At 47.0% G+C, this 19,132-nt stretch overlaps 1 protein-coding gene across 2 annotated transcripts in view; it reads right to left on the reverse strand.

Moving 5' to 3' along the window:
- Positions 1-19,132, reverse strand: part of LOC146809407 (transient receptor potential cation channel subfamily M member 4-like) — a 388,425-nt gene that overhangs the window by 36,637 nt on the left and 332,656 nt on the right. For both annotated transcript variants that reach the window (XM_085616252.1, XM_085616251.1), the window contains exons 19-20: positions 3,239-3,413; positions 708-876 (exon numbers count right to left, since the gene is read on the reverse strand). In XM_085616252.1, coding sequence (XP_085472378.1) covers positions 708-876; positions 3,239-3,413 — 344 coding nt within the window. The remainder of the gene's footprint in view (positions 1-707; positions 877-3,238; positions 3,414-19,132) is intronic.

Below are 19,132 nucleotides of genomic sequence, written 5' to 3' on the forward strand. Positions count from 1 at the left end.
AGCCCTTCACCACTGATTCCTGTATCCCCCGCCTGAGCACTGTGACTTATTTCCCAACCACTGTCATGGTGCTCACTCCCCTGTACCCTAATTGCGGTTGGTTTCTTGTTCTTTTACCTCTCTGTCCATGACAAGATGATCTGTGGCGCCGGAACCAACCATGTCTTTTATGAGTAAAGGTAACAGGATAGATAATTAAGACACATCTCAAGGTACTTCAAATATGCAACTACGTTACTCTGGTCAACATTACTTCTGCTCCTAGAACAGCCACACATCCGAGATGCCCACTCCGCTGCAAATATTACACCTTTGCCCGGCTTATTTCTATCAGCGTATCTCTATGGCATATAGGTGAATTTCACCTTTCATCTTTACTGCTTCTCTCAGCAGTGGAACAAATAAGGATTGGGAAACTGACAGTAACAAATAATGGCCAGAGCTGTACCACCAAGGCACTGAGAGGAGGACCTCCGATACACTACATACATAGTACGGAAATAGCTATGACACAAAAATAGCCTGGAACTTTTATCTGTGGACACTGTTAATAAAGAGAGAAAGGATAGCAATCTCTGGAAATGTTCCTTATTCCCTGCAGAGAGACAGTGAGAGAGAAAGGTGATATTGACCAGGCAACAGTCCTGAGCACCTTCAGTGACAGTGAGGTGGTAAACAAATGGTGAGAAGATTTGCGCCAACCTTACCTGAACATGGCGATGAGAAGGTTTAACAGGAGTATGTTGGCCACCAGCAGGAAGATTACCAGCAAGAGGAGGACCAGCCAGTTGGCGTAGGTATTGGTGCAAGGTTCCGCTTCCTCTAGGAGGATTGCGATGGGGTTGTCTGTGCAGTTTAAACTGGGCAGCTGTACAGCTGTGGGTTAAAAGCACACAACCGGGCAATTAGATCATGCATTGATTGTAAAATACTAAATAGAAATTACAGAACAGAATACACCACATTGCTGGAATTGATGCTCTGTCATAGATGAATCAAAAAGATTGGCAAACCAATACAACCCAACTCTCACTAGCTTAGTGATAGTATTCTAGGTTCAACTTTTATAAGCATAAACATGACATAAAACAGACATAATGCTGGCTGCTGAGTCTTTCCTTATTCTCAAACTGAACTACAGCACTCAACCCACACTTGGCAATTCCATAATTCTAGGCAATCCACAATCGAAGAAAATATCACACTGAGCAGTGAACACTAGCCAGAGACAACAAACAAATTGTTACACATCTCACATAATCAACATAACACTCAGAGACCCAACAGAACAGATGCAACAATAGACTACACTACAACCTCTACACAAACACACACATACCGACCTAGCAGCAAGTCTATATAACTGGCAATGTGAGGCTGCCCAACAGCACTGCACCCAAATAGTACTTAACATAAGCAAAACAGAACAAACCATATAGACAAAAACATGAAACCTTCTCTCAGCATCAATTTTAAGATCTTATTCCAGAAACCTAAATAGCGCCCTAGGATAACACATTAGACAGAACCCCTGCACCCTCTAAGACATGCCAGTACATACAACAACTGTGGCCCACTTGTCCAACTGCATGACCTCTGCTCATCACATTCACCTCTCCTCCATTATCGAACATCTCGATCTCGCTGGCGAATTTACTACTCGTCTCTGCCGTCTACTCTAGCTGATCTTGGTATCGTAGACTGGTATTAAACTGGTTTCCATTCTACCCCTCTCATCGTCTGCCTCAGTCTATTGGTACTCCCTGCGATCTACCCCTCACTTCTGCCATTAGTTCTCCCACAAGATTCAGTCTTCTTGCGCCAAACTACATCGCTTCCCAAAATCATCACTCCATTCTCCTTTTCTTACCACTTTCTTACTTTTACTGCTCACCTAGAGGACATAGGTCCCAAAATGCCTCCCTGCCATCTGATAAATTAGAAATTTATTTTCCTGTAGCATTGCCGTCACCTGTGTATCTCCTTTATCCCGTTCACTTTTCCCCCAAAATCATCACTCATGTGCATTCAGCCAGAAACGTCGCTAAACGCTGTAGCCCCACCTTTACCTTAAAAAAATTCATAGTGGACATGGGTGAGGGCGGTGGCCCGACAGTGGCTCCATTCACCATGCATCACTCCCAGGCTCCCAGGTCAGCTGGAGTTCAGAATGATTGTGAAAAGGGTCAATAATACTGATCCACCCTATAAGCCCCAGGGTTAACCGCAAGGCCATAGCTGCCCAAAGAGCCTCATGGCATATGTAATTCCTTCGGCTACTCATAGTATTTCTGGCAACTTTGGAGTCTGGGACTGGAAGTGTCACTATTAGCGTTTCATGTATGTACTAAACAATCCCAACGTGAATAGAGCAGTTTGCTGAAAGCCAGGACCGGTTCACGGTATCCCATGTGACATGAAGCCACTTTGCATCTATGCTAGGCATTTTCTACGGCAAAGGGTTGCTTTGCCTCTTCCTGGCACCTCAAAACTTATGTTTCCATTGTACTGTCTCAATTACCTTTTTCGTTCCATATTGTAATGAGCAGAGCACATATTATTCAAGCTAGACAAGCTTGACGCAAGCGGACAGTTTTGTTTAGTTGACAGTTCTTGTGAGTTCACAGACAGAAAAAGGCACAGGGGAATATGTAAATAAATGCGGGCAAACAAAGGGGGGGGGGGTGCCCTTTTTCAAACCTACTCTAACTTTCCAGCGATTATGAGGACAAGCTCTGTATATTCCAGATGAATATAGGGCTACAATAACTTTCTGGGCTCATGTTCCACCTGGAAATCTCGATGTGCAGTCAACGGGACACTGCGGTAGATCAGCGGGTTAAGATACCTAATGCAGAGATCTGAGATTTTATCTTCAGGCCACGATTTCCGAGTGACCTGAGAGTGAACAGCGGGACAATGCACTGGTTAAAGAAATTTGCATGCTACCCACAGACCACAGGTTCTGAGACACTAGAAACCTTCCCGGGGTGCTAGTCCGAGTTCTTTCAGTAGATCGCTACTTAAACTTAAAAATAAAAAATAAAAAACGTTTTCTCTCCAAAACATAAGTCATTGTTGCCCTCAAGATTATCCCACACCCTGTTGAGTCTAAAGTTTACCGTAGCCCCTCCCCACTCCCACAGTTAATGCCACAGCCCAGGATCTTACTGAAGAGCGGTGCTTGATCCTGGGGGAACAAGGTGCCTCCTCCCAGAGTGCTGAATCCAAAACTCACCATCAATCTCAGTCTGGGGAATTTGGCCAAATATCTGCAGGTAGGGCCGGTAGAACACCCGGCGGAAGATCCAGGAGATGCGCATGTCATTGGGGTGCAGAAGGCCTTCGGTGGCCACTCCGTAGGCGATGAGCCAGACCCCCAGGAAAAAGAGGAAGAAGAAGACGTCCTTCATCTGAAGAAAATAAGGAAGCAGTGAAGATGTACACCCTCATAGCAATATGAGCAGCATCAATGGACTGTGACAGTGTCGGGAGGCTTGCACTTGCACTCACAACTCTAAAAAAAAAAGTCTGATTAAGGCAAGGGCCATAGAAGGCTCACTCCCACTCACAGGCATGAGGGAAAGAGGCCTGTTTGAGGAGGCTCCTACTCACACTACATCTATTGAAGTAAACATTAAGGCAGCGAGGGGCATTACATGTCTCATTCAATCCCATTCAGAGGCACTGAAGGAGAAAGGGCATTGGGCAGTCCTAACCCACAAGCCAACCACAGAAAAGATCACCCTCACTCACATGCAAGGAATGAAGAGGGTGGAGGGAGGCTATTAACACACACTTGCATGCAAAGAGATGTATGGAGGCAGGAGCACGAGGAGCCCTCAAACACAAAAGAGAACGGGAGGGAGGGAACGAGGTGAAGGGATTTAAATCTCTCCTTACATTCACGGTAGGTTTATGGTAAAACAGGAGGAAGGAAAAGATGCAGAGGAGAATGGACTGCCATCAAAAGGAAGAAGCAGGGCATATTCAGAGAAGAGAATGGAAGAAAGAAACGAGGTGCTGAAGAGGTTATCACTCGCATTCAGAGAGCACAATGGAAGAAAGTACAGTGAGGACGCTTGACAGGCCATCACTTACAGTCACATTCTGACCAAAGGAAAGAAGGAACTAGGTGTGAGGGCTTCCGACAACCTGCCCCCACTCATATGCAGACAGGAGACTGCCCGGTGTAAGGTGAAGGGGCCTGATGCCATGCACTTGCACCCCAAGTCCCTGGGAGAGTCCATCACTACAGCAAGACATACAGTAAGAAAGAAGCAAGCAGGCCAGAAGCAGTGTGCAGCTACTGAGATTTGGGAAAAGTCGATTTTAAAGAATATAAAAAACACAAAGGAGGGACGCAATGGTTGAGCCGGTAAGCGAGCAGCCCGGTAACAGCGTGCAACTGCCGGGCTCTCTTAAAGATACAGTTAAAACATAGTAAACAATTAAAGTGGATAAAGGGGTGAGGGAGCAACAGACAAGCAGAAAGGAAGAGTGTGATAAGCATCAGGAAAAGAGCGGAAAGGGAGAGTGCAAGAAAGGGAGAGTGCAAGAGAGCTAAACAAAAATGCAAACAAAAGTTACTTGATGTCACCAATAGAACGGTACCAGTCTTCCTATCAAAACGATGTAACAGGAGCTATGCTCCAGGGCTTGGACAAAAACAAGAATAAGGGGGAAACCATTAAATCAGGAGCATCAACCTGAAATAGACACTGAAGCTATTCAATCATGAGCAAGGGACGACGCTAAGCACACGATTTTATTGTAGATAATAGGTTTTTAAAACCACATAAAGATCTCCTTAAACAATACCTATAAATTGCATTTTTCACTTACTTGCTTGTCTAAACCAAGTTTAATTGTCCAAACCCTGAAGTCATTTCCTTAAGAGTTCATTACCACTGTCACATCCAGGGATGGTGATCCTTGGTTTCATTGACATTACTGGCTGTTTAGAGTTTTGATACAAGAACCGAAAGGTATTCACCCTCAGACACATCAAAGGTGAATTCTGAACAATAAGAGCGCATGAAAGCATTAGTAATGTACTTTTTTTTTGGGAACATATGAACATGAAGCTAAAATTTGTGATGTCGAAGAAGGACATGAAGTCCTCACTGAACAAGAAAGCACTAGGGTTATTACATCCACTAATGAGACGGCCTCCAACCGGACAGCACTCTCCATCCCCTCAATTCGCTCTATTACTTACAACATACTTTAGGCGTGTTTCGGAGCATGGTATGTTTTAAAGGCCGCCTTCTCAAATCTTCAAACTTACTCAAGGGGCTCGCGGTGGCAACACTTCTGATGGAATTGCAGGACAGTTCCCCCACACGTAAATGCTCACTGCAATCTGTACTTCCAATGTCCACTTGCTTTCTCAACCGGGTTGCACCACAGTCCTATGAAGTGGCTATACAGCAACACATTAGCACGTTCCTAGACTGTTCAGAGTATACGATTAGGGCTAGGTGGAGGTTGCAATATTGTTAATGTTTTTTGCACACTGATAGCGACTGTACCTTAATTTTGTGATGGGACGGTTGATCTTATCAGCAACACTGCAAAAAAAACTGGAAAAAAAGGCAACAGTTTTTCTGCGACTCCCTGCGGAGAGCTGAGAATGGGGTACTGAGGCCTGAGAGGGACATCAGACTTCCATTAATGTGTTTGTGCTCACCAAATGCAAACTTTGGGCCCGATTCAAATCTTGGCGGATGGATTACTCCATCACAACAGAAACAGATATCCCGTCCGTCAAAATATAAATCCCATTGTATCCCCTGGGATTTATATTTCGGCGGACAGGATGTCAGTCACTGTTGCAGCAGAGTAACCCGTCTGCCAAGATCTAAATCAGGCCCTTTATTTTTTAGGTTTAATGTGTGTTGGACTTGGCCCTTTCTGCAGGGTCATCCCTAAACGTTTTTCCTTCACCCTCCTGTTTTCTGAACCCCAGTGTTGGCTTTTAGGATTGTGTGCACTTTATCACTGCTAACCAGAGCTAAAGTGCTGGTGCTCCCTCCTTCAAACATGTTAGAATTGGTTTACACCCTATAAGCATGTTTAATTTACTTGTATGTCCCTAGTTTGTCCAGTGCATGTAAATCAAATTCTACTATGATGCGATGCGTCTTGGGACATTGTATATACTAATTGCTTAATGTATCCTATGAGTGTCTCATGTTGTAAAACGTTCCGATACCTTCGGGTCTGCCTAGCGCTATATAAAACTCCTAATAAAATAAATAAACACTAGGGGATCTGCAGCACTTATTGTGCCACCCATAAAAGTAGCCCTCTGAACATGTATAGGACCTGCCATTGCAGCCTGTGTGGGGGAACAACCTTTACAACGCAACTTTTACAACGCACTACCATTACAACGCATTTTTTACAACGCATAATCCATTACAACGCATGACATTACAACGCATGACACTACAACGCATTTTTAAAAACTACCTTTACAACGCATTCCATTACAACGCATACTACCATTACAACGCATACCATTACAACGCATAATATTACACTATACTATCCAACACTTACCCTACTGATGCACCCCCTGGAGTTAGAATAGTAATTTTTACCCCTAAACTATCCAACACTTACCCTACTGTTGCACCCCCTGGAGTTAGAATAGTAATTTTTACCCCTACACTATCCAACACTTACCCTACTGTTGCACCCCCTGGAGTTAGAATAGTAATTTTTACCCCTACACTATCCAACACTTACCCTACTGTTGCACCCCCTGGAGTTAGAATAGTAATTTTTACCCCTACACTATCCAACACTTACCCTACTGTTGCACCCCCTGGAGTTAGAATAGTAATTTTTACCCCTATACTATCCAACATTTACCCTACTGATGCACCCCCTGGAGTTAGAATAGTAATTTTTTCCCCTATACTATCCAACACTTACCCTACTGATGCACCCCCTGGAGTTAGAATAGTAATTTTTACCCCTATACTATCCAACACTTACCCTACTGATGCACCCCCTGGAGTTAGAATAGTAATTTTTACCCCTACACTATCCAACACTTACCCTACTGTTGAACCCCCTGGAGTTAGAATAGTAATTTTTACCCCTACACTATCCAACACTTACCCTACTGTTGCACCCCCTGGAGTTAGAATAGTAATTTTTACCCCTATACTATCCAACACTTACCCTACTGATGCACCCCCTGGAGTTAGAATAGTAATTTTTACCCCTATACTATCCAACACTTACCCTACTGATGCACCCCCTGGAGTTAGAATAGTAATTTTTACCCCTACACTATCCAACACTTACCCTACTGTTGCACCCCCTGGAGTTAGAATAGTAATTTTTACCCCTACACTATCCAACACTTACCCTACTGTTGCACCCCCTGGAGTTAGAATAGTAATTTTTACCCCTATACTATCTAATACTTACCTTAAATGTAATTTAATATTATGCGTTGTAATGGTATGCGTTGTAAAGGTAGTATGCGTTGTAATGGTAATGCGTTGTAAAGGTATTTTTTAAAAATGCGTTGTAGTGTCCTGCGTTGTAATGTCATGCGTTGTAATGGATTATGCGTTGTAAAAAATGCGTTGTAAGTGCATGCGTTGTAAAAGTGTGCGTTGTAACGTCATACATCCCCTGTGTGTGCAGTTTTAAATTGCCATATTGATCTCGCAAAACGAATAGTTTCTTACCTGTCGGTGTAGTTTTGCAGCTTGAAGATCTTTCTGGATTCACTATGCTGTGCATTATTCCGCAATCTTGTGGTTGGGTCCGGATTCGTAGTCTTTTCTTTGTTTTTTGTTTTTTTTTGTAGCCCAGGTGGGCGGCGACGACCCACCATTTGGTGCACCTCCCGTGACGTCGTCGTGCTTCCTGCGGAAGTCCCACCTTTGGGGCGCCATCTTCGGGTTCTTTTTTCCTTTCTTTTTTAAAAATTTTTTTTTTAAACCCTAGGCGATTGATTAATCCTTCTTGTCCATTTTTCTGTACGTTTTCATTTCTTTCGAACTTTTCCATTTTACCCCCTCTTCCTCCAGCCTCATCTTCCTGGCGGAGGTGGGTGGGTTCGCTAGTGAATCCAGAAAGATCTTCAAGCTGCAAAACTACACCGACAGGTAAGAAACTATTCGTTTTGCAGCGTGAATCTTTCTGGATTCACTATGCTGTGCATAGACTTTGTAGCGGTTTTCCTAATTTTGTGGCGGCTGGGTGGTAGATGAGCGTTGGTCGTTGAAAATGTGTTGAAGCACCTTCTGTCCAACCTGTGCTTCCTTGTTCATCTGAATGTCCACGCAGTAGTGTTTCGTGAACGTGTGCACAGATGCCCAAGTTGCCGCGAGGCATATGTCCTGGATGGGCGTGTTCGCCAGGAAGGCCACGGTGGCCCCTTTCTTCCTTGTGGAGTGAGCCTGAGGCCCCTCCGCTAGCTCCTGTCCAGCCTGTTTGTGGCAGAATTGAATAGTGAGGGCAATCCACCTAGCGATGGTGCCCTTAGTCACTGGCCTACCCATGAAGCTAGTAGCAAAGGACACAAACAGCTGCTTCGACTTCCTGAGTTCCTTGGTTCTCTCAATGTAGTGCATCACCGCTCTTCTTGCATCGAGGGTGTGCAGGGCCTTTTCTGCGTTAGAAGTCGGGTTTTGGAAGAAACTTGGTATCTGAATACTCTGATTCATGTGGAACGCCGACACCACCTTGGGCATGAAGTGTGGGTCTGTTCTCAGGACTATTCTGTCCTTGTGAATTTGAATGTAGGGTTCCTGTAGTGTTAGTGCTTGAAGCTCGCTCACCCTGCGTAGTGAGGTTATGGCCACCAGAAAGGCCGTTTTCATCGTCAACATCTGCAGTGTGGCCTTGTGAATGGGTTCAAACGGTGCCTTCATGAGCTCCGTCAGAACCACGTTCAGATTCCATGCCGGCGGCGGCAACCTTTTCGGGGGGGCCATCCTTTTGGCTCCTTCCATGAATCTCTTCACCACCTGCGAGGTGAAGAAACTTCCACCCTTTTCACCTCTGGTGTAGGCCACGATTGCCGCTAGGTGTACCCTTAGGGAGCTCGAGCAGAGGTTACTCTTTAGAAGATGTGTGAGGTACCTCAGTACTGTTGAGTCTCTTGTCATTCTGTTTTGCAGGCCCTTTTTCCTGCACCACACAGTGAATCTCTTCCATTTTGCGCTGTAGCATTTTCGTGTAGTTGGTTTCCTTGCCTCCCGTAGCACTCGCATAGTGCTAGGAGGCAATCTTAGGTGTGCGAACTCTAGGTCTTCAGGAGCCATGCCGCCAGGTTGAGGGTCTCTGGCTCTGGGTGCAGGACCTCTCCATTTTGCATTGAGAGCAGGTCCTTCCTCCTCTCGAACCTGTATGGATTGCCTTGTGCCATTTCTTGAATTTGTGAGAACCAGGTCTGCCTCGCCCACTGCGGAGCCACTAGGCTCAGAGTCATGTTGCTGGTTCTGCACTTGTCGAGCACTCTGTGCAACAGGGGTATCGGTGGAAAGGCGTAGGCAAATGTCCTCGACCAGCTTATCCATAGGGCATTTCCCTGGGATTGCTGATCTGGTTGCCTGGACGCGAAGCTTTGGCATTTTGCATTGTGGCGTGTTGCAAATAGGTCTATTGAGGGAGTTCCCCATCTCCGGAAGAGTTTCTCCGTTTCCTGGCCATTGAGCTCCCACTCGTGCGATGCCGAGGTCTGCTTGCTTAGCCAGTCTGCCTCCACATTGTCCTTCCCTGGTAGGTGAATTGCCAGTAGATCTATCCTGAGAGGTATGGCCCATCTCCAAATCTCCTGAGCTAGAGAGGAGAGAGGGAACGACTGTGTCCCCCCTTGTTTGTTGATGTAGAACATTGCCGTGGTGTTGTCTGTTTGAACCAACACCCTCTGGTTGTACAGGTGCATCTGGAATGCCTTCAGGGCTAGCAGGATTGTTTTCAACTCGAGGTAGTTGATATGGCGAACCGCATCTGCTGGAGCCCACAGACCCCTCACTCTGAGGTTGTCCATGTGCGCTCCCCATCCCTTTTGCGATGCGTCCGTGGTAATGGTCATTGTTGGGATTGGTGGTGTCAGGCTTCTCCCTGCTGTCATGTTGTCTCTGTTCCACCAAGTTATCTCCTCCTGCACTGCGTGCGTAACAACCACTAGATCCTCCCAACTTCCGTTTGCTTGTGACCATTGCTGTTGTAGCCATTCCTGGAATGGTCTCATGTGCAGGCGTACATTCGGCACCAGCTGGATACACGACGCCATCATCCCCATCATCTTGCTCACTGCCCTCACTGTCAGAGCTCGCCCCTTCTGGTAAAGCCGCGTCTCCTTCAGTAGTGCATCTGTCCTCCTGTCGCTGGGCACTACTGTACTGTTGAGGGAGTTGATTTTCGCCCCTAGGAAAATCTTCACCTGTTCCGGTTCCAGCGATGACTTCCCCCAGTGGATCGAGAACCCCAGATTCGTGAGGGTGTCTGTTACGCGTTTTGCATGCCTCTCACACTTCTCGCGTGAGTTTGCCTTGACCAGCCAGTCGTCTGAGTAGGGGTAGACATGGATTCCCTGTCTTCGTAGGTGGGCCGCGACCGCCGACAGGCATTTTGTAAAGACCCTTGGAGCCGATTTTAATCCGAAGGCCAGGGTTGTGAACTGGTAGTGTTCCTGCTCGATGTTGAATCTTAGAAGGCCCTTGTGTCTTCTGTTTATTGGGATGTGCAGGTAGGCATCCTTGAGGTCCACGGTGACCATGAAGTCCCCGTCTCTTATTTGGGGCAGTACCTCCTGCAGCGAAGTCATTTTGAACTTCTGCGTTCTGATGAACTTGTTTAGGTAACGCAGGTCCAGGATGGGTCTCAGGTTTCCGTCTACTTTCGGGACCACAAAGTAGTTTGAGTAGACCCCTTTGTTGCGTTCTCTGAACGGCACCGCCTCTATGGCTCTCTTTTCTAGAAGTTTCCTTGTTTCTTCTCTGAGTAGTGCCAGTTCTTGGGCCGATCTCTGTCTTCCCCTTGGTTTCCTGTTTGGAGGTCTTTTCTCCAAATCTACGCAGTATCCGTACTGCATGATGTTCCGTATCCACTTGTCTGTGGTTATATGCCGCCACTCCTGAAGGTAGAACCTCAGTCTTCCGCCTACTGGTGTTGTATGCTCGTAGGCTTTTGAATATTCTCTTCCCCCGGATGTTACTTTTTTGCGCCTCACCCTTGGGGGCATGACGAGGGTAGGCGTCCTCTTGCGTGCTGAGTCACTTTGATGAGGGCTGTTCGCCCCCTCTCCTCCTTTGGCCACGTCCGTTCCCTCTCCCGCGAAAGGACTGGCCCCGAGGTTGGTACTGCCAGTTTTGCTTCTGTTGACCTTGTCCGTGACTTTCACCCTGCTGACCCTGCTGGAACGTCTGGTGCGACGGCCCCTGCTGGCTTCCTCCCCTACCGTAGGGTCTCCTCGAGGGATTGCCTCGCCTCATTCCCCTCAGCTGTAGGGCCCCCATGGACCTCGCCGTTTCGTTTTCTTTTTTCAGCTGGGTGAGCTTCTCGTCCACTGTTGCTCCGAACAGTGTCTCTCCGTTGAAGGGGGTGCCAAGGATGTTGTTCTGCACCTCCGGTTTGAATCCCGAGATTCTTAGCCATGCATGCCTTCTCTCGGTGACCCCTATGGCCATGAGTCTTGCTGAAGTCTCTGCCCCGTCCAACGCCGTCTTTATACAGGAGCTGGCGATGTTCTTGCCTTCGTCTATCAGGTGTGAGGCTCTCTGGCGGTATTCTTCGGGGAGGTGCTTTACTAGCTCCCCCATCTCGTCCCAGTGCTGGTACTGGTGTCTATTGAGGAGTGCATTTGAATTCGCCATGCGCCAGTGCATTGCGGCGTTCCTCTCGACCTTTCTTCCTGTGAGGTCTATCCTCCTGCTCTCCTTATCAGGTGGTGGGCCCGAAGTTGCTGGTACGTTGGCCCTTCTCCTGGCCGTGGAAGCTATGATGGAGTCGGCGGTCACGCTACCCTTGATGTAAGGGGGGTCCAGGGAAGAGTGCTTATATTTCTTCTCTGTCCTGGGCGTGATCGACCGGCAGGTCGCTGGTTCCTTGAAGGCTTCTCTCCCCTGATTCATCACACTTTGTAGCATGGGGAGGAACTGGCTCCTTGTCTGGATGGGGAGCAGGGTCTCGAGGAGAAAATCGGCTTTCGGCTTCTCCTCGTCGAGTTTGACGCCGAAGGCTGTCGCTGCGCTCCTGACCACCATATTGTACACCCCGATGTCGTCGGGCGGCGAAGGCCTCGAAGGGTACGTGTCCACGGGCTCCTCCGGGTTTTCGGTGTCGAGATCCTGCCATTCGATGTCGTGGCTGGTAGATGGCGCCGAGTCGTAGAACGACTGTTGGTCTTCTTCCTCTGCTTCTCCGTCATAATAGGTCTCGTCTTCCTCTTCGAGATCCCTTGTTAGGCCTTCGGTGTCGAATTCGTCCTCGACCTCGACGACGTCCGCCGATGAAACCGTTGGAATCTTGAATTCCTTCATCCTGGCGTCAAACTCCTTCTTCCTTTGAAGGATGTTCTCCATTTCGGCCTCGAGCCGCCTCTTCTTTTTCTCCATCTCGGAGATGCTTTCGGCGTCGACCGTGGGTCTTTTCGATGAAACTTACGTCGACGTCGACCGTTCTTTCAGCGTCGATCGGCCCGTTTCCTGGGTTGTCTTCGACGACCCTTGCTTTTCGGCGTCTTTCGGCACCAGGGAGTCCTTTTCTAAGGATCCGCTCGGCCTCTTGTCCATGGTTCCCCCTTTGGTCGTCGAAGTTTTCGGCGCCGGGGCTCCCTTCGTGGACTTAGACTCTGATTTTCTCGAGTCACCCTCGTGTTTTCGAGGTACTTTCTGTTTTGCGCTCGACGATTCTCTTACCTCGTCTTCTTTTTTCTTGTCGGTCTCTACGACCGTGAAGTTTTCGGCTGTCTCGGCGACGTTGTCCTTGTCGTCCGTGGAGAGGCCCAGATCGTAGAGCGACGGGGCCTTACCCTTGCCTCCTTGCTGGCGTTGGCTCTTCTCTGCCGATCTCTCACCCTGAGCGTCTTCGGCGCGAAGGCTGAGCAGGCGTTGCAGTCCTTACTCTGGTGTTCGACCGGTAGGCAGAGGTTGCAGACCGGATGCTGGTCCTTCTGCGCGAACTTGTGGTGGCAGTTTGGGCAGAACTTGAATGGCGTCTTGTCCATTGCGCTCAGGGCCTCTGAGTGCGCATTCTCCAAGGTCGTCGAAGAAAAAGGGCGCTGAACCTCCTTTCTTCGCGCTCCTGATGAAATCTCTTCCTTTCCTGTGATATCCTCTAGTATTTATCGACGAAACTCGCTTTTCTTTCTTCTTCCTTCGAGTGTAATTCTGGAGCTTCCCGATGACAATCCAGACCCAACGGCGGAAAAAAGAATCTGAAGATGGCGCCCCAAAGGTGGGACTTCCGCAGGAAGCACGACGACGTCACGGGAGGTGCACCAAATGGTGGGTCGTCGCCGCCCACCTGGGCTACAAAAAAAAAAAACAAAGAAAAGACTACGAATCCGGACCCAACCACAAGATCGCGGAATAATGCACAGCATAGTGAATCCAGAAAGATTCACGCTGCAAAACAAACCTTCTGCCAGGCACAAACCTTGCTTTTTAATACATATAAGCCACCCTTCAGGGAAGGACCTGGACAGCCCAGAGGGCAGGGTGCATGCGTGCACATTTGTACTGATGCACTGGAAGCCATTTTGTGATTTAGGAGAGGATGTCATTCCACCTAAAAGAAGCAAGCAGGCCAGAAGCAGTGTGCGGCTACTGAGATTTGGGAAAAATTGATTTTGAAGAATTAAAATTTAAAAAAAATAAAGGAGGGGTGCAAAGGTTGAGCAGGCAAACGGGCCGGCCTGGTAACAGTGTGCAGCTGCCAGGCTCTCTTAAAATTAAGGTGAAGAGGTAATAAACAATGACATGAACATTTATGTTTTACGTGTCCTGTTAGTGAAAAACTGACATTTGTTTTTCACTACAGCAAGGCCTACCTCTGCGATAGGATAACCTTGGATTAACCTTATTACATTTATTAAGTGATCATTTCCAAATGAGAGCAGGTAACCAGGTCATGTTTGCTGTCTTTGGAATTGTAGTCAGAAATCCTCTCTGATGGTGAAGTCGGATTTTCAATTACAGTTTTCAAAATGCCACTTTTAGGAAGTTGGAGGTTTCCTGCCTTAGCCATTTAGTTAGTGCCTGTAGCCTGTCTCTGGGTCACATGCCTGGGTGTAGCTGACAGTTGGGGATTGAATATTCCTCCTATACAGCAACACACAATAGAGAGCTTAGGTGTGTCTGGCTGGGCCATTACTGACAGGATGGGAGTACATATCTGGGCATAGCCCGATTTACACATGAATAGGTTGTGTCTTGCCTCCACACAAAAGACTGCATAACCCCTGTAGTCAGTCTGTAGCCACAGCAGAGGAGACAGGAAACCTGTGCACCTCAAAGAGAAACCTGCAAAAGCTTCTCCCACTTCAAGGGAGGCCCCTGGCATAAATATTGGACCTCAGACACCAAACTTCTGGACATGTGAATACTCTGCCAGGAAGAAGGACTGCTGTGCTACTGAAAGGACTGTCACTCTGCTGGACTGCTGCCCTGTTTGACTACTGCCTTGCTGGACCACTGCCTTGCTGAATTGCTACCCTGCTGACCTCCTGGCTGAGTCGGAGGGATTTGGACCTGCACCTGAAACCAGGATTCCCAGAGTAATTACAAGGGCTAGTCCGCTGGCTTCCTGTTCACAGGGACATAACAGGCTTCCAACAACCAGCACCCAGATCCAGCTGGTGCAAGCCTCTGACCCCACCAAGTGGAACCCCTCAGGTCCTAGACCCTTCGTGAAGCCTCAGAGAGGATGAATTGAAGCTTTTGGGTTCTCTGCAAACACAAACTGGCCTGTTGGTGCCAAAACCTTGTCACTCGCACAGCGTACCAACGCAAAGTTCTGTCAGCTCGACCCTTCATGCTACAGCATTAACTGCTCGCGCGGAGCGCCACCACATAGCCTATGACCTCCCACTCGCAACAACAATAGGATCTTCATGCTACAGCGACAACTATCCATGATGCCAGGCCTGTTCTTCGAACTACATTGATGAGCGTCTGTGACTCTTCTCTGCTCCTTGCGGCAAGATCCCACAGGGTTGAGCAAAGGTTAATAGGGGGTTTGCTTGTGCCTCAACCTGCCAAGGACAGCGCTTGCTGCTTGAGTAGGGTTTCAAACCCTCAACCAGTAACCCAATTTCTCTAATGTGTAATGGCGCTTATGCCTTTTGTATCAAACATATTGTATTCTGTTTTTACACTAAGGGACTTTAGTTTAGCTACCTTCAGGAAATGGCTTAAGACAGTGATAGTCTTGTTGTATGTATCATAACCGAAAAGTACACTCTGCCATCACACAATTAGTTCTCATCCATACTTCTTAGACACAAAATAATCCTTTTTTTAACAGTTTTGCACAAAAGCATGAATTTTTGTTATTGCTTTTGTCAATGCCCTAGTGCATGTGGTTGGTTTTGCCTATCCTTGTTCTTGAAAGCATTGACAGTCTCTTAAAGTGACAGGGGCTGCTTCCATAAATAAAACTTGCCATTCAGTGACTGACATCGGCGTGGAGTTCCCTGGATCACTTTCCGCTCTCTTCAATGGAAGCACAAGGTGAAAGTGGTCTGTGGGGACAGCTTCTACTTTGGGAATGGAATACCATTTCATTTAGGAAATCGGTATCAAATCAATGGTTTGCAACCAAAATTACTGGTGCAAACCACTGATCGATTACTTTGTGTTTCATTAGGAGCAGGTGGAGCCCCTTTCACGCCCCTTCTCCTATCAAATCATATGTAGAAGCAAATGCCATTATGCAAATTGGAAAGAAATTTGCAACTCACAATTTGTCCTTTGTACATTGAGGCTTGTATTTTTGGAGGGTGCCAGGTGTATAATTTTGTGAATCACAGTATTTGCAACAAAAAAGGCTTAGTACATCTGGCCCTTGAGCCCTTGTGACTCTTTAGAAGTGGGAAGCCCCCAGGGTGACAGTAGAGGAGTTTACTGATGGGGGACCTCAGGATGTAGAGTCTGCTGGAAACGAAGATTTAGTCTGTAAGCCACCCAGCAAAGCATCAAAATATTGTCCTTGGACTATGGAAAGCTTTGTACAACTTGGCCTCCACGTCTTTCACATTTGAACAATCTATGGTTGTTGTAATTTATTTACGTGTTTTATTAGTTTTATTCTTCGTACACAAGGTGTGTTGATTTCTCGGATTATCCTTAGTTTTCCTCCCATGTCCCCATTTCCCCTCACTCATGCCTTCCTTCAAATTCTTACCCTGGTTTCTACGCTTTTTCAGTGATTCTGTTACTTTTGTTTCTAGTGCTGCATTACCACAGCTCCATTCACATGACACTATTTACCATATCTAAAGGAAATAATTTCTTCTTTTGAGTCAAAAACTATTACATTTTTATAACAATGGGGTTTACTACAAACAGAAAATGTAAAAATCTATAAAAAGTAAGGATGATTTTTTGGCGTCTAATGCACAAGTCACCAGCACAATAGGCATGGTCTGAACTGTTGATGTTGAGAAGAAAGGGAATAAATGAAGGGAAAAATCTAAGTTTTCAAATAAGGCCAGATTAGTAATGGTCCACAAATAATAACTGCTTAATGCGAGTGCAGTGCGATATTGTAAAGCAGGGGAATGGCGCTTTTCCACAAGAGAAATGTTGGAAAATGTGGCCAAATTCACAACCACTTTAAGAACAAGCATTTGCAATGCAATAGGTCTCGCATTATTAAAGTTTGAGCTATTGGCATTGCTAAATAATGCAACACCAATAGCTCAAACTTTAATAATTGTTATTGTGCCTGCAGCTCAGATGATTGATTATTGTTTTTCACAATGTTTGTGTTTAAGCAGAGATGACAACCATAGCTTTGGGGTTTGTGAGGGATGCACGGTGACATTTCACAGTAGACCTCAAATCGAACGGTTCTTTTTGTGTGGGCTTTTATTTTTCTTGACGCTGCTTACCTAAAATCCTCTCGTTTGCCCCTTGGGAAGGACTACGCCACAGGGAGTGCCCGAAAGAATTGGTGAAACAGCAGCTGTCTAACCCCTCCCACCGGGGTAGAGGCCAGGCATCTCGGCTTCCATTCTGCCAGACCCCCGTGCAGAGTCAGGCACAGCTGCAATGAATGCACGGAATATTGCCTTTAAAAGACTATTAAAGGGTGACTTGCTATATTGGTCTACAGTGCTCAAGAGTGATGGCTGCACGTTTGCCTTGGAGTGATTTTCTAAGTGTACGATATCCATACAGCTAGAATTATATTTGCTTCTTTGTAATGGGAGGGTTGTTTGTGTGGGAGACTTATTTTATTATGGCGAGGTTTGCTTCAACATAAGATGACTCAGAGCTGCATTTTCCTAAGTGCATGTGTGTCTAGTAGGCCACCCCTTTTATTTTCTTCTTAAAATTCTGGGATTTGTAGTGTAATTTAACCCAGTATAAATCCCATAATTCTAAGAAAAAACCTAGGAGGGAACAAACTCGTTACGTGGGGACCTGGGAAACTTGACAGCTATAGTACTTTGGAGATATGTTGCTTTCAGTGCAGGTTTTTTAAATTTTTTTAACAGGAGTTACTTGGACATGATTCACTTGGCTTAAGACGAAGATGTACTCGTAACTGGCACAAAACTCTCTTCACGCTGAAGAGACAGCTGAGACTTTGGAGAGCTCTCCTCATAATGGGGGTGTCTTCATTACCGCAGTTATTTCAGCTGAGTTAGGCACACCAGAGCTGTGTAGAGATGTTCTGATCAGTGCACTGCTGTCATAGTGTGAATTCCTTTTACAGTAGGATAACTTGCGTCCGTAGAGCGCATATTCTACTGTCAGACGGCCTTCATAAGAAATTAGGGAAAATGTGAGCACTGGGCGCTTCCCATATATTCCACGCTGCCCTTACGGTGGTTTATATATCTATAGACGCGCTTCTATGAGATTATTAAGGTATCTGAGGAAAACACATCATATTGTCCATTATTCACCAGCCCAGCAACCCCTGGCTTATGTGGTACAGAGTATGACAGCTAAAAAATCTGCAGTGACTGCATTGCATGTTATATAGGGGGGAGGGAGGGTGCTGGTGCAACTGATGAAGGGTGCCAGATTATCAGCATCCCTGTAACTTCTACATTTATGTGGTCTGTGTTGGGGAGGGACAAACGACCTGCCCCCCCCCGTTGCATTCGGGGGGAGGGACCTACGGGAAGTATCCAACTCGCTCTTCCATCTACTCCCTTGGATGTGTACAGGTTGTAATAGGGTCGTCTATCCAAGCATGCATTTGTAAAGTGGGGGGAGCACCAAAACTGCTGAGTATCCAGTGGGAGCGGATATGCGTAACTGTACCTAAAAAGCTCTATTCTGGGGAAAGGCGGTCAGTATGTGCTTGAGGAGACGTTTTCAACCCAAGATACGCATGTGTTTCTGGGAGAGGGTCACAGTCACCTAGACAATTATGACCCTCCGTTTAGTGGGGATGGGTTAATCTCTGCGGCAAAGGGTGCGTTTCGTCTTTACTCCCTCTACAAAGGCTACTAATGGAGATGACGAGGCTTTCTCACAAACAGCCAGCCATACTCTTTCCCACACGAGGGAAGATCTGTGGTAGTGGCGTAAAAGAATTTGATTTCTCAAGCCAGTAGGCCTCGGCGAATCACCGGTCTCGAGTAGCGCTCTTACCGATGACCTGCACCCGGCAGATGGCGCAGGTGTCGCACTCCACGTCCCAGCTCCCCATAGCCACTGCGTTCCATTTCTTCAGCGAGAACCTCTTGTCGGTGGTGCCGGCTCTGGAGCTGAAGGACGCGGCATGGGAGGGATGAGGGCCCGGCTTGTCTCAGTCATCCATGTCTGCCATGGCGTCGGGAGGGAAGCGGAGGGGGAGGGCCTTAGGGTGGAAGGCCACAACTGTAAGTGGTGAGGACGTGGAGGTGGCCCTGAGCCCAGATTTAGAGCTGGGGTGCCGACGGCTGCCCATCTCCCCAAAACAGACCCAG

The sequence above is a fragment of the Triturus cristatus genome, chromosome 7 (genome assembly GCF_964204655.1).
Source record: "Triturus cristatus chromosome 7, aTriCri1.1, whole genome shotgun sequence".
Lineage (NCBI taxonomy): Eukaryota > Metazoa > Chordata > Amphibia > Caudata > Salamandridae > Triturus > Triturus cristatus.